General features: G+C 39.2%; 1 protein-coding gene across 1 annotated transcript in view; it reads left to right on the forward strand.

Moving 5' to 3' along the window:
• The window catches only part of LOC117470550 (F-BAR and double SH3 domains protein 2-like), a 34,618-nt gene that overhangs the window by 3,768 nt on the left and 14,574 nt on the right, over positions 1–16,276 (forward strand). The window contains exons 5-11 of the mRNA XM_034115371.1: positions 456–510; positions 1,658–1,786; positions 5,688–5,810; positions 6,636–6,731; positions 7,751–7,825; positions 14,263–14,379; positions 14,489–14,593. Coding sequence (XP_033971262.1) covers positions 456–510; positions 1,658–1,786; positions 5,688–5,810; positions 6,636–6,731; positions 7,751–7,825; positions 14,263–14,379; positions 14,489–14,593 — 700 coding nt within the window. The remainder of the gene's footprint in view (positions 1–455; positions 511–1,657; positions 1,787–5,687; positions 5,811–6,635; positions 6,732–7,750; positions 7,826–14,262; positions 14,380–14,488; positions 14,594–16,276) is intronic.

The following is a 16,276-nucleotide window of genomic DNA, read 5'->3' on the forward strand; positions in this document are numbered from 1 at the left end:
TACATGCATAAAGCACGGGGACATAGGTAGAACCACAACACACACATACTCAAACACTTAGCCAAGTGAATGGGTTACGCATGGCCAGTTTTAATGCGCTATACAGTAGAACCAAAAGACAGACCACACACATCCACACAGGCTCACTGTATCATTTCATGAGACAGGTCATTCTGATGTCACCATCAATATAAATCACGCTGGCTGGATCAGGCTGAGATTTATTGTTGCTTAGCTGCAGCCTGTTCATGGTCAATATACAAGGCCTGCTCTGAAACAGAGGTTAGAGATCAGAGATATGATGTTGTAGAAGTGCCTGGATCTTTTTCTCCTTTCAAATGTACTTTGTCGGTAATTTGTCATAAATTAAATATATGATTATGCTTATATTCTTTCATATTCATTTGTTTGAATTGTAATTATTTTCAAAATAAACTTCTGTTTTGTTCTTTCAGGTCTAAACTGGGTCTTTTTCAGTCAAGAATTAGTTTACAGAAAGCAAGTGTAAAGGTAAGGGAACTCACTCACAAAGACACAAACACTGTAATCCCCTTTCAAGCTAACTCTTTTAAACCATTATACAAAACCCTTTGTCTCTCTAATAAGAACCTTAAAAGACACTCATGTACTTAATTTGAAGCTTAAAGCTCTGGGGCCTCATTTATAAACGGTGCGTACGCTCAAAAGATGGCGTACGCAGTTTCTACGCAATGTTTACGATTTATTAAAAAAAAAGTTGACGGGAAAATGTGCGGTCCTCCACGCAAACTCTGACCCATGCGTACGCACTAAGCACAAAAAACGGGAGAGACGAGAAACTGCGACACCGTTGGCAGAAGGAAGAATGGAGAGAAATATGTGGAAATAATACCATAAATAAAATGTTACCTCATGTATCATATATGAAGAATTAATTTTCACAAATTGATTAAAGCCAATCTTAAAATGATTTAACAAACGCCTGTTTGAGACTCCTCAGTGCACACAAAACATAACTTGGAGAAATAAATAAATATGGAAATGTTATTGATCACCCCTCGATTACGTTCTCTTGTTAAGAAATGTATTCTCATAAATGATGCGGTAAACAGTACAGAATTACTTTAAACTGACGCCGTTTTGCATTTCTATAGGTTGTATAGATACAAGCATGGTTTTATATACTATCATATTTAATCATGTTTTATGCCGTTTGCCAAGACTTGATAAGTCGCTCGTAAAACACAGGAGGTATGGAAACTAAGAACACCATATGTGGTCAATTGTACAGCTAATATAACACAACACATTAGTTGTATTTCCTTTAACTGGTGGATTATGTATATATAGTTGCTGATCGACAGCTGGAACACAAACCACCAAATACAAAAAAATAATTCAGATCCAGTCGTCATGACTCCACTCCGGAGGGATTCCCCGATCATTTCTTACAGTTTCTCATCAAGGGGGTGTCTCCTGTCCCCGGTACAAACACACTGCCTGAGGAAGGTTAGGCATGTGTATTTTATTTGTCATTAACCTTTTTCGGACCACTTATTTATTTATTTTGGTGACGATCCGTCTTCCCACGTCAATCCTACGCAAGGCTTTATAAATGAGGCCCCTGATCTGCTACTGTAATGCAGTAATGCCATATCATCTGCCTCTATCATTTCAGTTGAAAGCCAAGAGAAGTGACTGTAACTCCAAGGCAACACACGCAAGGAACGACTACTTGCTAACGCTAGCTGCTGCCAATGTTCACCATGACCGTTACTATCATACTGATCTACTGCACTGCATACAGGTAATTTCACAAAACTGGATTTAAAGAGTTGAAAGGTTTGAGCGGTGTGAGAGATTATCCACATCCTTGCAATGAATGTGGACATTTTAATTAGATAGAACATTTCTAGTCAGCTGATATTTCAGTTTGTAATGACATTTATTTAACTACAAGTACTGACTTAAGACTATCGCCCGCTGATAATACCCTGAGGGATTTTCCCAGGAAGGGGACACATTTCGTTGGTTCCTAAATTCAAAGGCAGAGGGTACTTTGAATTAAAGCTTCATTTGGAATAAAACGTATTCCTTTTATGAGTTCACAAAGTCAGACTCCCTTTCAGCGTATACTAAGTAGTTGGAGGGAAATAAAGTCATACATGAAAAAGTGATGATTTTGAGGTTCTCAGTCTTCAAAGAGAGTCATGAGTTCTCTGGATTTGTGCTTTGAAAGGGGCTTATGTGAGAAAAAAGAATCCTGCAAAATGAGACATCCTGATGTTTCCTTTTACCGAATGATTGGTAGGCATGAAATTATTTTTCCCACAGAGTTGAATGAACTGAAATAAGGCCAGAGGAACTCTCAAGAAGCTTTGATGAAGTTTGGCCCTTTAAAAAAACTTTAGAAAAGATTACAAAAGTGAATACATTTGCTAAATCAGTGATGTGTACTTTTTTATGTGCAATTCATCTTCTATTTGGAGCTTATAATCAAATCTGACACCATCATGACATGCATCGCTTTTTTTCATCATAGTTGTAGGAAGTAGGTTTCCTGATTTTCTTAATGTACACATTTTATCTGATCAAGTAATCATGTTCTGCAAGTGATTCATTTTCACACAAGGCATATTAGCTGTCACCACTAACAATTATATCATCAGTGGGAGTTTGCTGCTGTATATGTGTGGAAACATCTGGTTCTGCATGACCTTTCTAGCACATGCACATAAACAAAACACTTGAGGATGTTTGACTAAAATATCTCTTGTGGTTTAAGACAAGACACGTGCACATTCACACAGGTTGACAGACTGCTCTATGCATCGAAACACGCCTCAGCTTCTGTGAATAACTTGAGCCGCTGAGTAACAGTGAGGTCATCCTTTTTTAAATGCTGTGTAAACATGTCAATCTGACACACACAATTATGCAGTATTTATATATACACACAGACATCACATGTGGGATGTTTTTGTCTGTATCCTGACATCCATTAGTGATGTCTGACTACTGATTTGGTAGTTAACACACACACAGACACTTAGGGAGTGTTACAGCCCAGTTAGAACAAATAAACACCATCCAATATATAAAGTCATTTCAACATTTGTGAATTTGAAACAAAAAAAACATATCAGTGATGTCTGTTATGCTAAATGGGAATATCGTGAAGAAAGAAAAAACACAGGATAAGGAGACATACACATAAGAGTAACAAGGTGACCCTGGAATTTTGCCGATTTGATTTGTCAGTCTGAACCATAAGCAATTTGTAATATTGATTCTATCTGCTTCTCTCTCTGTTTATTATTTGTTTGCTTTATGTTTTTCCCCCAATGTTGTGTTATTTCTATCCTCAGATGCTCGTCCCTGTCTCCTTGTCTCTCACAAACTCGGCCTTAGGCGTGTTCGAGCATCTATACTACGAGGCCATTCTAAATAATAGATCCTTAGCTCCTTGCGACAGAAGGACAGGACTGCAGGGAAATATGCATGTGCACAAGTACATGCATGCAAACACACAAATAGAACGAGGGGCATTGCTAGAGGGAGTCAATCTGCTCATCCTCTCTCCCTCCTCTTCAGTTTTTACTGTGGTGTGTATAGGTCCTCACCTGAAAGCCGCTGACAACAACACTTCTAACAGGGGGGGGGGGGGGGGGGGGGCAACAATTTGCAAGAAAGTACAAGTTATTTTCACAGTCTTGGCTCCAGAGAGATAAGTGAGAAACACAGTCCAGAAATCAGCACAAATAGATTATGAATAGCAGCCATACAATGAAAATAAAACCAAGACGTTACATCACCCTAAAAGCACAGATTGTCTCCATTTAAGACTGCCATTATATTCAACCTTTAAAATCCTTTCTGTGCTCTTAGTACATTGCATTGCCATGAACACTATTCATCAGACACAGCTTGTGGAGGACATTTTAGAATAGAGACATAGACTTCTAAATGTAAATATTCAGATATGTTACAGATATTCTGACTTTATGGCAGTGACAATTGGTCAGCTCTCTGTGGATCAAGGCATTTCTGTCTTTAATCCCAAGCCATATAGAGGATAATGGGCGGATTGTGATAGATAATAGAGGGGATTTCTAAACATGAGGGCATTGGAGACTTGTAATTAAAAGCCTTGTTTGAATCTTAACTTCATAAATACTGTCTGTGCAGTCTGTGGCTGCAGCACTAACATCTCACACTGAGCTACTGTCCTTGTCAATGCGACAGTGGTAGTGAAAGGGCAGAGGAGGCTCAAACTGCTCCACGTCTCCCTCTGCTGTTGGCTGGCGATGCTCTTACCGACCATCTTTTAAATCCCCTGCTAGACACACACTCACTCTCACAATTAGACTCTCTGCTGCCCTGTCTGGTCCTCTGCGCTGTACTTATTGTTCAGGCTGATGCAGTCATTCAACCCAAAAACAAACACACACTCATACAAAAACACACATACAATGCCCAGGATGGGGACGGGGCTTTTTCTGGAAGCTGACTCACTGGGTTTCAACACTACCATAAAAGGATGGAAGAAGGAGGGGAGGAAGAGAAGAAAGGGGGAGGAGGAAATGAGCAGAGTGATGAGGGAACATTTACAGAGAAGTCAGCCAACAACCCACCCTTAATGACATCATTTCCTTCTCAATTTCCCATTGTTTTATAAGTCTGTGTGTTGTGGATGTGTGTGCAAAGGCTACATTTGTTTGTGGTGTGTGCATATTAAAATAAATGTTTTTATATGTTGGCTCTCTGGGTGAGAAAAAGACAGTTTTAAGGTGATCTTGTAGACTTGGCCTAAAGCATCACTCTGACCAGCAAAGAGTGTGTGCAGTTTTCCGAGAGTGTGAGTTTTTATAGAGTACCTTGGTGGAAGAGCGTAAGCATGTATTTCAAAAGAGGAACCGTGTGTGTGTGTGTGTGTGTGTGTGTGTGTGTGTGTGTGTGGTGTGTGTGTGTGTGTGTGTGTGTGTGTGTGTGTGTGTGTGTGTGTGTGTGTGTGTGTGTGTGTGTGTGTGTGTGTGTGTGTGTGTGTGTGTGTGTGTGTGTGTGTGTGTGTGTGTGTGTGTGTGTGTGTGTGTGTGTGTGTGTGTGTGTGTGTGTGTGTGTGTGTGTGTGGGGGTGGGTGGGTGGGTGTGTGTGTGTCTGCGGTCTCTGTGTGTCTGCGGTCTCTGTCTTTTGTTGAATTGGAATCCGAACCCCTTCACCTCACCCTGCAGCTGTGAGAACGCTGTCCAAAGAACACACACACACACACACACACACACACACTCTTCCATACACTCTTTCTCTCTGTCTGTTTTTCGCTTTTTCATAACTTTTTATATGTTTACTCTTCCCTTCTTCTCCTCTCTGTCCTCTCCAATAACCTCTATCTCTCCTCTCTGTCTGTTTGGCACCGCGGCCTTCCACTTGGCAGCACTATCAAAGCTCCCAATAGAAATGCCGTTAATTTAGAGTGCAAACACCATTAAAAACGTCTTAAAATCGGCACTTTAGTTCCCACCTCTTAATGATTAAAGCTTCTCATTTTCAGTCATTCCTTTGAATTTGCTCTTGAATACATTTAACATTTGAATAACGATCCTTTGAGAAAAACGGTTAAAAGCTTCCGTTGAAGCAGTTGAATAAGGAAATTACATTGGCTTAATCCATTCCTTACTGTAACCTCTGGTCCCTCTCTCTCCTTCCTGTAGGCCTTAGACGGCAGGATCTATGAGCACGTGAAAGACTACCTGGTTGAGCTGAGTCGTACCGAGCTAGAGGCATCGCAAGCCTCTCACAACACCTTCCAGTTCCTGTTGGACAAATCCACCAGGGTGAGTCAGATGTGTGGAACAACACAGACCTTCAGCACTCATGTATAAGTTAGTTGAAATGCAGTTTTTCTGGTCTTAAAACAGATACTGTCGGGAAAAGCTTCTAAACATAAAGTCACATTCTAAGTGATTTCTTTTGTGTAACAAAATGTGTATTTCTCTGGTGAAATTGATGCAACCACATAACATTTTGAGTTCATTCATTATTACTAGGCCCTGTTTTTTCTTAGATTACACAGTAGGTGAAATGTGCCCAGGGTTGGTGGTTGGAAGCGTTGTTCATATACGGTAACTTAATAATGCAGGAAAAGTCAGTATGAAATCAAAACAAATGCCTTGGATATGTGTTTTGTATTCTTGTTTTTTGTTTAAAGGGTGCAATCTACTCCATATACATTTGAATCAATTAATTATAATGAGATTCATTCATTTAAAAACCAAAACACCGCTCTGCAATTTGTTTTCATTAATACAGAATGTGTGCATAAGGCTTGCAGAACAGCTGAGCACAGTGCCTCTCAAAGCACCTGCAGATAGGATGGTGTGTTATTTAACTGGTTTCATACTTTACTGGAGTTGAATTACTTTTTTCTAAAGGAACTTAACTTGTCTGCACTGCTAGCCATGGCAAGCTCTTTGACCAGACATTGATCCCATTAAAAAGCAAATTATCAAACCCAAAATCTTAGTGAATATAAAACACTAAAATGGTGGCTGTAAGAGGTTTGTAGTTCAATCCATCACAAGGCAGGAGAGGCTGTGGTCAGTGAGGATTCTCTGATGTCACAGTGAATAGATCCCAATCTCCCTCTGTCTTTCTCTCAGGTAATACAAGAATACAACCAGCAGTTGTTCATGCAGGAGAACCCAGTGTTTCACAAAGCACACGACTTCCAGTTCCAGCCCAGCGATTGTGACACGGTAAGAAACACAGTTTGTATATGAACCTGTTTTAGACATCAAGATAGTCACTCAATCCCCCCCCATTCATTTCACTCTCAAACACAAAGTTAGTAATTAGCCTCTTGTGTTGACGCATGAGGACGTCTCCTCCCACATGTTCTCTCTCCTCCGATATTATACTTTACATCTCTGGCAAAAGTCCTTAGCTTCTCTTTAGCAGTTGAGTCTCTGAAACAGAATTCATGTATTTTTATTCTTGTACTTTTAGAGAATCCCATTAATAAATCCGGGGCTGAGAGTCTTGCCAAGCGGGAAATCCACGAGCCAAGCCTCTTATCATTCTTATTCTCTAGAGACATCCTTGGCTCTTTTGTTTTCCAGCTTTATGTCTTTATGGTAACTCTTCAGGATGGAGTGGTCCAGTTAGTGTCTGACAGCTCAACAAAAGCATGATTCTGCTGTGTTCTAATATGAATCGTTTTAACAGCAAATGTAATGTTTCCACTGGGAGATTTTCTTTGTAGTCCTATGTTCTTTTCATCATTAACATAAGTTACTTACCCTTTTTTCTTTTATATTAAATGGTTGCTGGACGTTTGAAAATATTTCAAATGGTCGTTTATCGATCTGAAGTCTTTGTTATCAGAATGCAGCAGTGGGCAGGATGCTGTCTCACCCCTCTGGGGGCTTATTAAGTATTTCTGGCTAGAAGAGATGTCTCCCGGTGGACCTTGGTCCTCTATAGCTTTCCTTTTCTCTTGTGCCTGAGTCATTTTGTGCTCTCTTGATTCTCAGCTTCTTTCCCTCTTTCACACTATCACTGTGTTACATTTCCTCCCCTCCCTGACATAAACTGGTAACATTTCTCTAAACAACAATGTGCTTTTCCTTCCCTGTATCCCCCCCAATCCTGTTTAACCTTTGCTAACACTTTTCCCTAACCTTTTTTTCCATTAACCCCTCCTTGTATTTGTGTGTCTGTGTGTTTGCATTGCTGCTCTTGCGTGTGTGTGTGGACGCTTGGCTTTGTGTACCAGACTCTGAGCTCGGTGCCGCAGTTGGTGGACATTGAGCCGTCGCCCGTCAGTGCCATGAGAATGACCCTGGCACAGGTAGTCTTAACTGTTGTTAGCATTCTTCACTCTCATCCCTGACACTATGTTTGACATTTTGCATGCTACTCTTAACATATGTGTATGCAAGACTACAGAGCTACTTAACTCTCCAACCTATTACTGCTGTTTGCTTAAATGCCCGCTACTTTGTATCTAGTACACTTCGTGCTCTGAATAAAATCCGATTTACATTATTTGATTCGACATTTTGTTGAAAACTGATAAAAATCCCAGGACTGTCAATAGCGTCATGCATTCATGTAACCGGTTAGCGTGGGATCATCCCTGTTCTAAAGCACACAGTAGTGTAGACGTTACAGCCTGTCTAGCAGCAACGCAAATACAAGGGAACTAGTTTGTCTGTTTGTCATAGTAAATAACCAAAAATAGACTTTTGCATGCTGCAACGTAACAGCATGGGTGTGACCTCATATGACACAATTAACATTGCTGGTATAAAAATAAAAAATAAACCTGATGAGTATGTGTGAGGTTTTGAATTACTGGTAGGATGCATACACAGTAAAATTGACTCAAATTGAAGAAAATTTTACTCTAAAAATATTACATTTGGTCCCAACCTATATAGAGTAAAATGTACTCTTTGTTCAGAGTTGTATTTTTAGAGTTCATTTTACTCTATTATGTGCTTAGATTTGACTCTGCTTAATGGTTATTTACTCTATGTAGTGTATATTAAAAACAACCCAATCGAACGTAATTTCACTCCAACTAGAAGGTAATTTTACTCCCAATAGAAGGTAATTTTACTCAGAATAGAATAAATGAACCATAATGATCTTTACAATAAAAAAGGTCAATAAACCAAAGTGCTTAAGGAACATGAGTGGGCGTGTGTGAAGCTGACCATTGAGCGGCCCGACCAAGCAAGGAGGCAGAGGCAGAGAGTTCAAATACAACCCGGTGTGGGCATTTATTCCTCTTTGTGGTACATGATACACAGCCTCAATATGACTGTCTCACGTGAACACAGTCACCAGCTACAAGGATCTCACACACACACACTAACAGGAAACCAGAACCTAAATACACACAGGACTATTCAAACCAACAAGACACAGGTGAGGAGGGAGGAGAAACACAGGGCACCAGGTGAACGCAATCACCAGCAACAGACAAGACGGGAGGGGGAACACTTTTCAAACTACAACAGGAAACAGAGACAGACAAACTAAAACATAGACAGATTGTGACAAATATATGCATAAATGACATATAATCACATGCTTCCTGTGCAATGTTTTAGCGTGGAACAAATGAATATACTTCGCCAATAATGAAGCTATATAATCCGTAACAGATGGCCCCAGAGATCACCTCCGTTACAGAGTGGTCATGGTTTAACTCCAATAGAATTGACTCTGCATTTTTGATCGCACTCTAGAAGCTATGAGTAATAAATACACTCCAAAATGATTAAATATCACTATTTCAGAGCAAAATAGTAATTACTCTGGAAAAAATACTCACCAATATTTCCTGTGTAGTCACAGCTTCAGTTGTATCTTGATTGTAGCTTTCCTTCTATGCAACAACACTGTAACTTGTGACTTTTCCAACCTACCCTACCTTATCTATCTTCCATTACCCTAGTCGTTGCTTTTCGATTCATTATGAGACAAGTCAGTCAGTTAGTTAAGCTTTAGAAAATGCCGCTGAGATCCAGATCTGTCTTGTACGAGAGACCTGCAAACAAATTACATAAATCAAGTAGACAATAACACAATTACAATACACAAAACACGGCCATCACCCACACACATAGCCATACTAATTAAAACAATCACAAATATTACTAGAAATACAAGCTAATACGCTTTAAAGTTTTTTAGAGGATTTAGTGTTTCTCACTTCAAGCTGTGTTGCCGTTCTTTTCAGTAGTAAAGTGGATAATAGCGTAAAGCGGTCTTACCTAATTCAGAGTTTGAATGAGGAACTTTTGAAGACATTTCTCCTGTGATCTGGTTCTTAATATGTCATTGTATATAGACGGATGATCCCCCTGCTGCGTGCATATTCTTGATTGTTTGTAAAAAGGAAACCTTTCTATTAGGGAGTAAATAAGGCTAATTATCTTAGTAGCAGTATTTTTACTATACAAGCTTTTATACCCTGCCTTATCCAACTGCTCCATGATATTGAGCAGGGAGCTGTATTTTCTGGATTACTGAATACCGCTGTTATGAAAGTGACTCCACAGCACCGTAAAGCTTTGATACTGTCATCTGTTGCTGAGTAATGCATTCACAACACACAGATGACTTATCAGATACTGTAACCTTTTTGCTGTTGCATCATCTTCTGAAATTTCACGTAATCATCGCCTTCCTGTAGATACATGCCTAAAAGGTTTGGTTGTATGAATTTTGGTTCAAAATAAGGTAATGGTAGACAGCATGACAATATCTGTACAAGTTTATTCTCGTTGTTTGTCTGTGTATATTTTCTTTTTAAAATGACCTTAAGCTTACCCTTGCCATTGCCCACATGTCAAGATACTTGCTAAATCTGAATAGGTGATTCAATGATGTTATAATAATAAGGAAGTGTCTGCATCTGCAAACAGAACTCTATAAACAGAAAATGATCTTTCTACTATACCAAAGGTTGAATAATATTAAAACGTAGGACTAAATATAAATTGGATTAAAGGTGGGGTAGGTAAGTTTGAGAAACCGGCTCGAGATACACTTTTTGTTATATTCCATGGAATGCTCTTAACATCCCGATAGCAATGAATATCTGAAGTGCTTTGACAAAAAATCCATAAAAAAATGTCATCTGTGGAAGCCGTAATACTGTAAAAAGCACGACCAATCATTTTAGCCGGCCCGGCTAAAATAACTGGATGGCCTACCTGCCTGTCAGCCTTCCATCTGTGCACAAACTTATCTCGTGCCCTCATTGGTCATGTGCGCGTTCGTGTGTGTTGGAGGAGGGGCTCTGTAAGGAAGTGGCAGATTTTTTCCTGTTGTGTATTTTCAAATTCTTGCGCACTCGAGCTGGTTTCTCCAAAATTACCTACCCCACCTTTAAGGATTCATATTTCTTTGTTTTTTTAGGATAACACTTTTAATGCATTTTTCTTTTTGCCTTTATTGCGCATAAATAGTCTGAAATGCATTTGCTGTCTTTTCTACTGCAGGTTGTGTAGACACCTTGGAGCCTCTTACTGCTTTTAAATCCATTAAAACAGCTCACATAGAAATACTGCTGCTTTGACTTAAGTGTGATGCCCAACTGTTCAGCGTCAAGTTTTATATTAGTCAAGACAATGGTATGTCGCTGCAAGCTGTGGTGCGGGGGAGATGCTTTTTTAGAAAACAATGGGGGGCTATGACGTGTGATATGATGTCTTAGAGAAGAGTGTTGTAGCTTTGTATAGTGGCAAAAGTTACAACATAGAAAATACATTTTAAACTGAGAGTCTGCGTTTTCAAATGTTCATAAAAGCATACACAGTACTTCCCACTCACACAGACGGTTATACTTTTACACAGTTAATTCTCACCCCTCCATCCCTGTGGTTTCTGAATAACACAGTTGTTGTATACAGTCATCTGAATGACTGTTATTATGACAGGGGAGGTTGTTATAGATGTGCAGCGCTGTGCTTCACATTTCCCTTATCTGGCAGGCTGACAAGTCATATTTTTCTCTGTTATAATATATACAGGGGTTGCTAATGGTTTATCATTGTAACCTTGATCTGATTGTTATTATCTGATGTAGACAAATCAACACAATTAAAATGCAAACAGGCCATTGTAATGTAAGTACATCAAGATATTTAAAAATATGGAAATCATTGTTTTTCTACTGCCCCGAGTCACCTTATGTCCTATTATAAACATAAATATACTGTATATATAACATTTTAAGTTGCCCCCAGACTTTTTAGGGGTATACTGGGCTGCTTATATTGAGGAATATACCTGAAATTCAGAAGGAGGAACCTGAACAAACGTAATTACAGAACAGCCCGTAAAGGTCACATTCAAGGAAATGCAAGAGGTGCAAGACTCAAAGTGTTTTGCATGCCTGTATAAGCAATTATTCAGCAAAGTAGGCGGTAGATGCTGGTAGGCAATTTGAAAAAAAATGCTTATTTACTCTGTTTACTCTATTAACATTAAAGCAATAAGCAATCAAGGCAATAAGTCACTTTGGAGCCGCTGTTCGAGTCTAGCTTTCTGCCTCCCTGCCTTAACTTCCCTTCTTGCCTGACTGTAATTAAGCTGTAAATCTCCCGTGTAATACTCTTCGTTTCACACCTATACTTAGCCAGATTTATGCCTTCTTGTTACTGAAGCGGCACATAATTAATAGATATGATGTGCATGGAAACGTGCAATTAAAATATCCTGTTCCATAGTCTAGCTTGCACACTTTTATTATCAGATTATGGGAACCCCAGCCTCTGAGGTCTAGGAGCAGACATCAGTGACACTGAATGTCCATCCTGAGGCTTAGTTTGTTGTTGTTGGAAGTGACAAATGCTATTTTTTTAAACGTTATAGGCTACAGAAATATGTCACAGAATTGGTCAATAATATATCAATTATAGGAACACATGTCATTTTCAGTAAGTAGAGATAGAAGTTTAGCTCCAGCATGATTTTTTTTATCTGACACAATTTGGATTCACTGATTAATAGGTTACACATGTTAAACGATGGTTTAATAAGGCACTAGGACAACAAATGTACATGCTTGCACACTATAGGGTCATTTTTATTATCAGTTTCTCTAACCCTGGAAGAAAAAACACAAGAACAAATCAGCAGATGGCATTTAGTTTTAAATAAGACATATAGCTATATTATAACTTGTAAAGTTAAAGGACAGAATGGACGTCTTTCCACTTTAATCAAGCAGTTTTTTCACAACTCGTAAGACATATAACCACATCATTTTAGAAATTGTCATGAACATGATCTCTTTGGGTTGTGTGCCTATTCCTACCGTCTACAATTAAAAGACAGAGCTAAAGTGCCCCTTTTTAGACAATCATAATAATGCTATTTTCTTAAAATCTATAATATTTTTCTATAGCATCAAAAATGAATGACAAAATAATCAACAGTAAAGAAAAGTATTATTTATTAAGAATCATTACTAGAAATGTATGTGCTGTAGTTGTTAACTCATTCCCTGCAGTAACATAGATTCAGCGTTAGCTTAGCAAACAAGCCCTTTTCATCAATAACAACATAAAAATGTGGCTAGGGCATATACTATAGTTTCTTAGTCTTTTGTAGCACCATTATTTGTGATAGGGGGGAACCATGCTCTGGCATATTTGTATTTATTTAAACCAATCATAATAGTCTTGAACCGCTCTCAGTACAGGATGCAGGGACGGTGCTCTTAAGAAACAGTTATTCAAAGATAGCATAAGTAGAAGAGGATATGTGGCAAATTGCAGGCTTATACCTACATTCTCCATCCGCTGAGTCATATTTATATTTTCTTACAAAGTATTTTGGTTGAGTGACTACTTAGTTGGTAAATATTTTAAATGCAGCAGCAATTATCATTCAGTCTGCCCATCTGCATGACTGACGTAACAGCATGCGATTGACTTCAGAACTCATCAGGACTGTCAGGGCTGAGTTTGATGATAATTGGACTTGCAGTGACCAAACAACCCACCAACTGTCATCAGATTGTCATTCAAAGGCAGCTACAATTCACATTAGTTTCTGACATCACCTTTTCCAACCTTGCCCTGCCGTCTTTTAACCGGTAAGGAGAGCACAGAGGAAGAAAGAAATACAGACATCTTCCATGTGAAATAAGCACAAAAAAGGGTCATTACTTTAGCAGAAAAAAAGGGCGATCATGATTTATTGCATTACTCATAGTAAGTAAAATGCACAAGATATCATGTATTATGGTTCAGTTGTTGGTATGTGGTGGATTAGTGACAAGGTGTTTAAACTATGAACTTGAAGACATAGCCCACATAGCTGCTTTAATTATTATTTGCAAAATTAATTTCATTTACATATTCCTGTTGCCATGTACCTTCTGCTCTCTCGCTTTGTAGCACAGACAAAAACACACACTCACACAGCCGTGCTCTTCTACATGTGGTTTTAATAGCAGCTATTTCTTTCCAAGAGGATAACAATAGAGCTTTGCAACACACGTGGTATTAATGATGTGAGAGGGAAACAACCTTTTTCTCTCACACTTTCTTTAGCTCAATTAACAGCTTCTGCACATCACACACCTTGTGCTGTCACCACCGACAGTGTACTTATGAGAGCATTGTGTGTGTGTGTGTTTGTGTGTGTGTGCCTGACATGCTTGTGTGTGTGTGTTTATTGGGCTGGGTACATTTGTGTGTTTACCTATGCCTGTCTGGTATGTCTGTATGTGTGTATGTGTGTGTTTGTCTTTATTAGAGTCGACAGCTGGAGTCGGAGACGGGGACGACGGAGGAGCACAGTCTGAACAAAGAGGCCAGGAGATGGGCAACCAGAATCGCCAGAGAACACAAGAACATCATACATTACAAGAGAGTAAGACGGAGACGAATGCTCGTCACATATGCCCATTTCAGAAATAAAATATGTATGGAAGACACATGTGCTATTTCTAACCCCGGATGTGTGTGTGTGTTGTTTTCAGTGTCTGGAGGAGTGTGAGAACCATGGCTTGCCCCCCACAGAGCAGGGGAGACTAGATCTGGAGTTGAAGATAGAAGACACCAAAGAAAACATACGCAAAGCTGAGGTACGTGACTCACATTGTCAACATTTATATTTGTTCACACAGTGGATACATATTGGGATATTTTTGTCTGCTGAGATTGCTGGTGCACAAAAAGGGAAAGGAGGTTTTCTTTGTAGTGAATGGAAAATGTTTTTCCCCTAAAATATATGCTATTAAATCTGTGATACACATCGATGCAAACATAGTAAAAGTTGCATATCATTGTAGACTCACTTCCTGCCTCTTTCCTCTGTTTCTTTGATAACATAAAACTCAGCCCTGTCTTATATTTCCTCTACCCATTGTCTGGGCTGCGTGACTAATTATTTGGTAAATATTTTAAATGTGAATAGTTGCTGTTGGCCTTCAGTCTGACTCTCTGCTCAGTTAACGGAGCAGGAGGCAATTAAAGTAACAAACATGGCCCAGGATCGATCAATACACCTTTCACATTGCAGGAGATGTCAGATCATTCGTGTTGTTTGACCATTGTTATCCACAAAGCCCACTATTTTCTGCACGTATTGCACCCATAGACATTTTTAGCTATGATTTTGCTGTCAGCCTTTCCACTTGTAGAGATGTCTATCATGTATGTATTGATTCCCACAGATTCAACCTGTCAAAGTATGAATGAGATCGCTGCATCATCTGTCATCTCTCTCCACTCCATTCTGTCTCTCTGTCTTTCCAAGTCTCTAATCTTATGGCTTTTGGTTGCTGTTTTCTTTCTTTGTTCATTCTCTCCACAAAGTCTTTCTTCCTCCATACTGCTTTCTGTTCAGGCTTTCAAATATCTAGCACCCTCTGCTGTCACGCCCAAATAACCTTTCACTTCTGATGTTACCTCTCTGTGTGATCACTATTTCACTATAGTTTTATATTTCTTCATCCCTTAAAGGTGGGGTAGGTAAGTTTGAGAAACCGGCTCGAGATACACTTTTTGTTATATTCCATGGAATGCTCTTAACATCCCGATAGCAATGAATATCTTAAGTGCTTTGACAAAAAATCCATAAAAAATCTGTGGAAGCCGTAGTACTGTAAAAAGCACAACCAATCATTTTAGCCGGCCCGGCTAAAATAACTGGATGGCCTACCTGCCTGTCAGCCTTCCATCTGTGCACACACTTATCTCGTGCCCTCATTGGTCATGTGCGCGTTCGTGTGTGTTGGAGGAGGGGCTCTGTAAGGAAGTGGCAGATTTTCTCCGGTTGTGTATTTTCAAATTCTAGCGCACTCGAGCTGGTTTCTCCAAAATTACAGTACCTACCCCACCTTTAAGGTAATGTTTTTTGGAAATATATACAAGCCAGTGTATCTATTTCAGTCAACCAAAATTGCTAATATTAAGCAACACCATCAGTAGCATGTGATCTCACTGTCTACTATATAATAGGGAGTCTTGTTTATCACGAAGAGCAAAGTCCTTTTTCCACCCTCTGTCTTTCCTTCCCACTGTGTGTCTGCGATTCGTTGCTCTTCTAGGCCAGCATTACTTTAAGTCAGATGATTAATATTTAATGAGCTCATTTGGTATAAATGGCTTCATCACAGAGCTCTTATCACAGAATTATAAAGGGAGTGAAAGCAGAACAAAAGACATCCAGGATGATTACAGCATTATCTGTGCAGTGATGGCGTCATTATTTCCTATTACACAAAGTCTCACTTTCATCCCATTAAACATGATGCACTGGCCAT

The sequence above is a fragment of the Trematomus bernacchii genome, unplaced genomic scaffold, assembly GCF_902827165.1.
Source record: "Trematomus bernacchii unplaced genomic scaffold, fTreBer1.1, whole genome shotgun sequence".
Classification (NCBI taxonomy): Eukaryota; Metazoa; Chordata; class Actinopteri; order Perciformes; family Nototheniidae; genus Trematomus; species Trematomus bernacchii.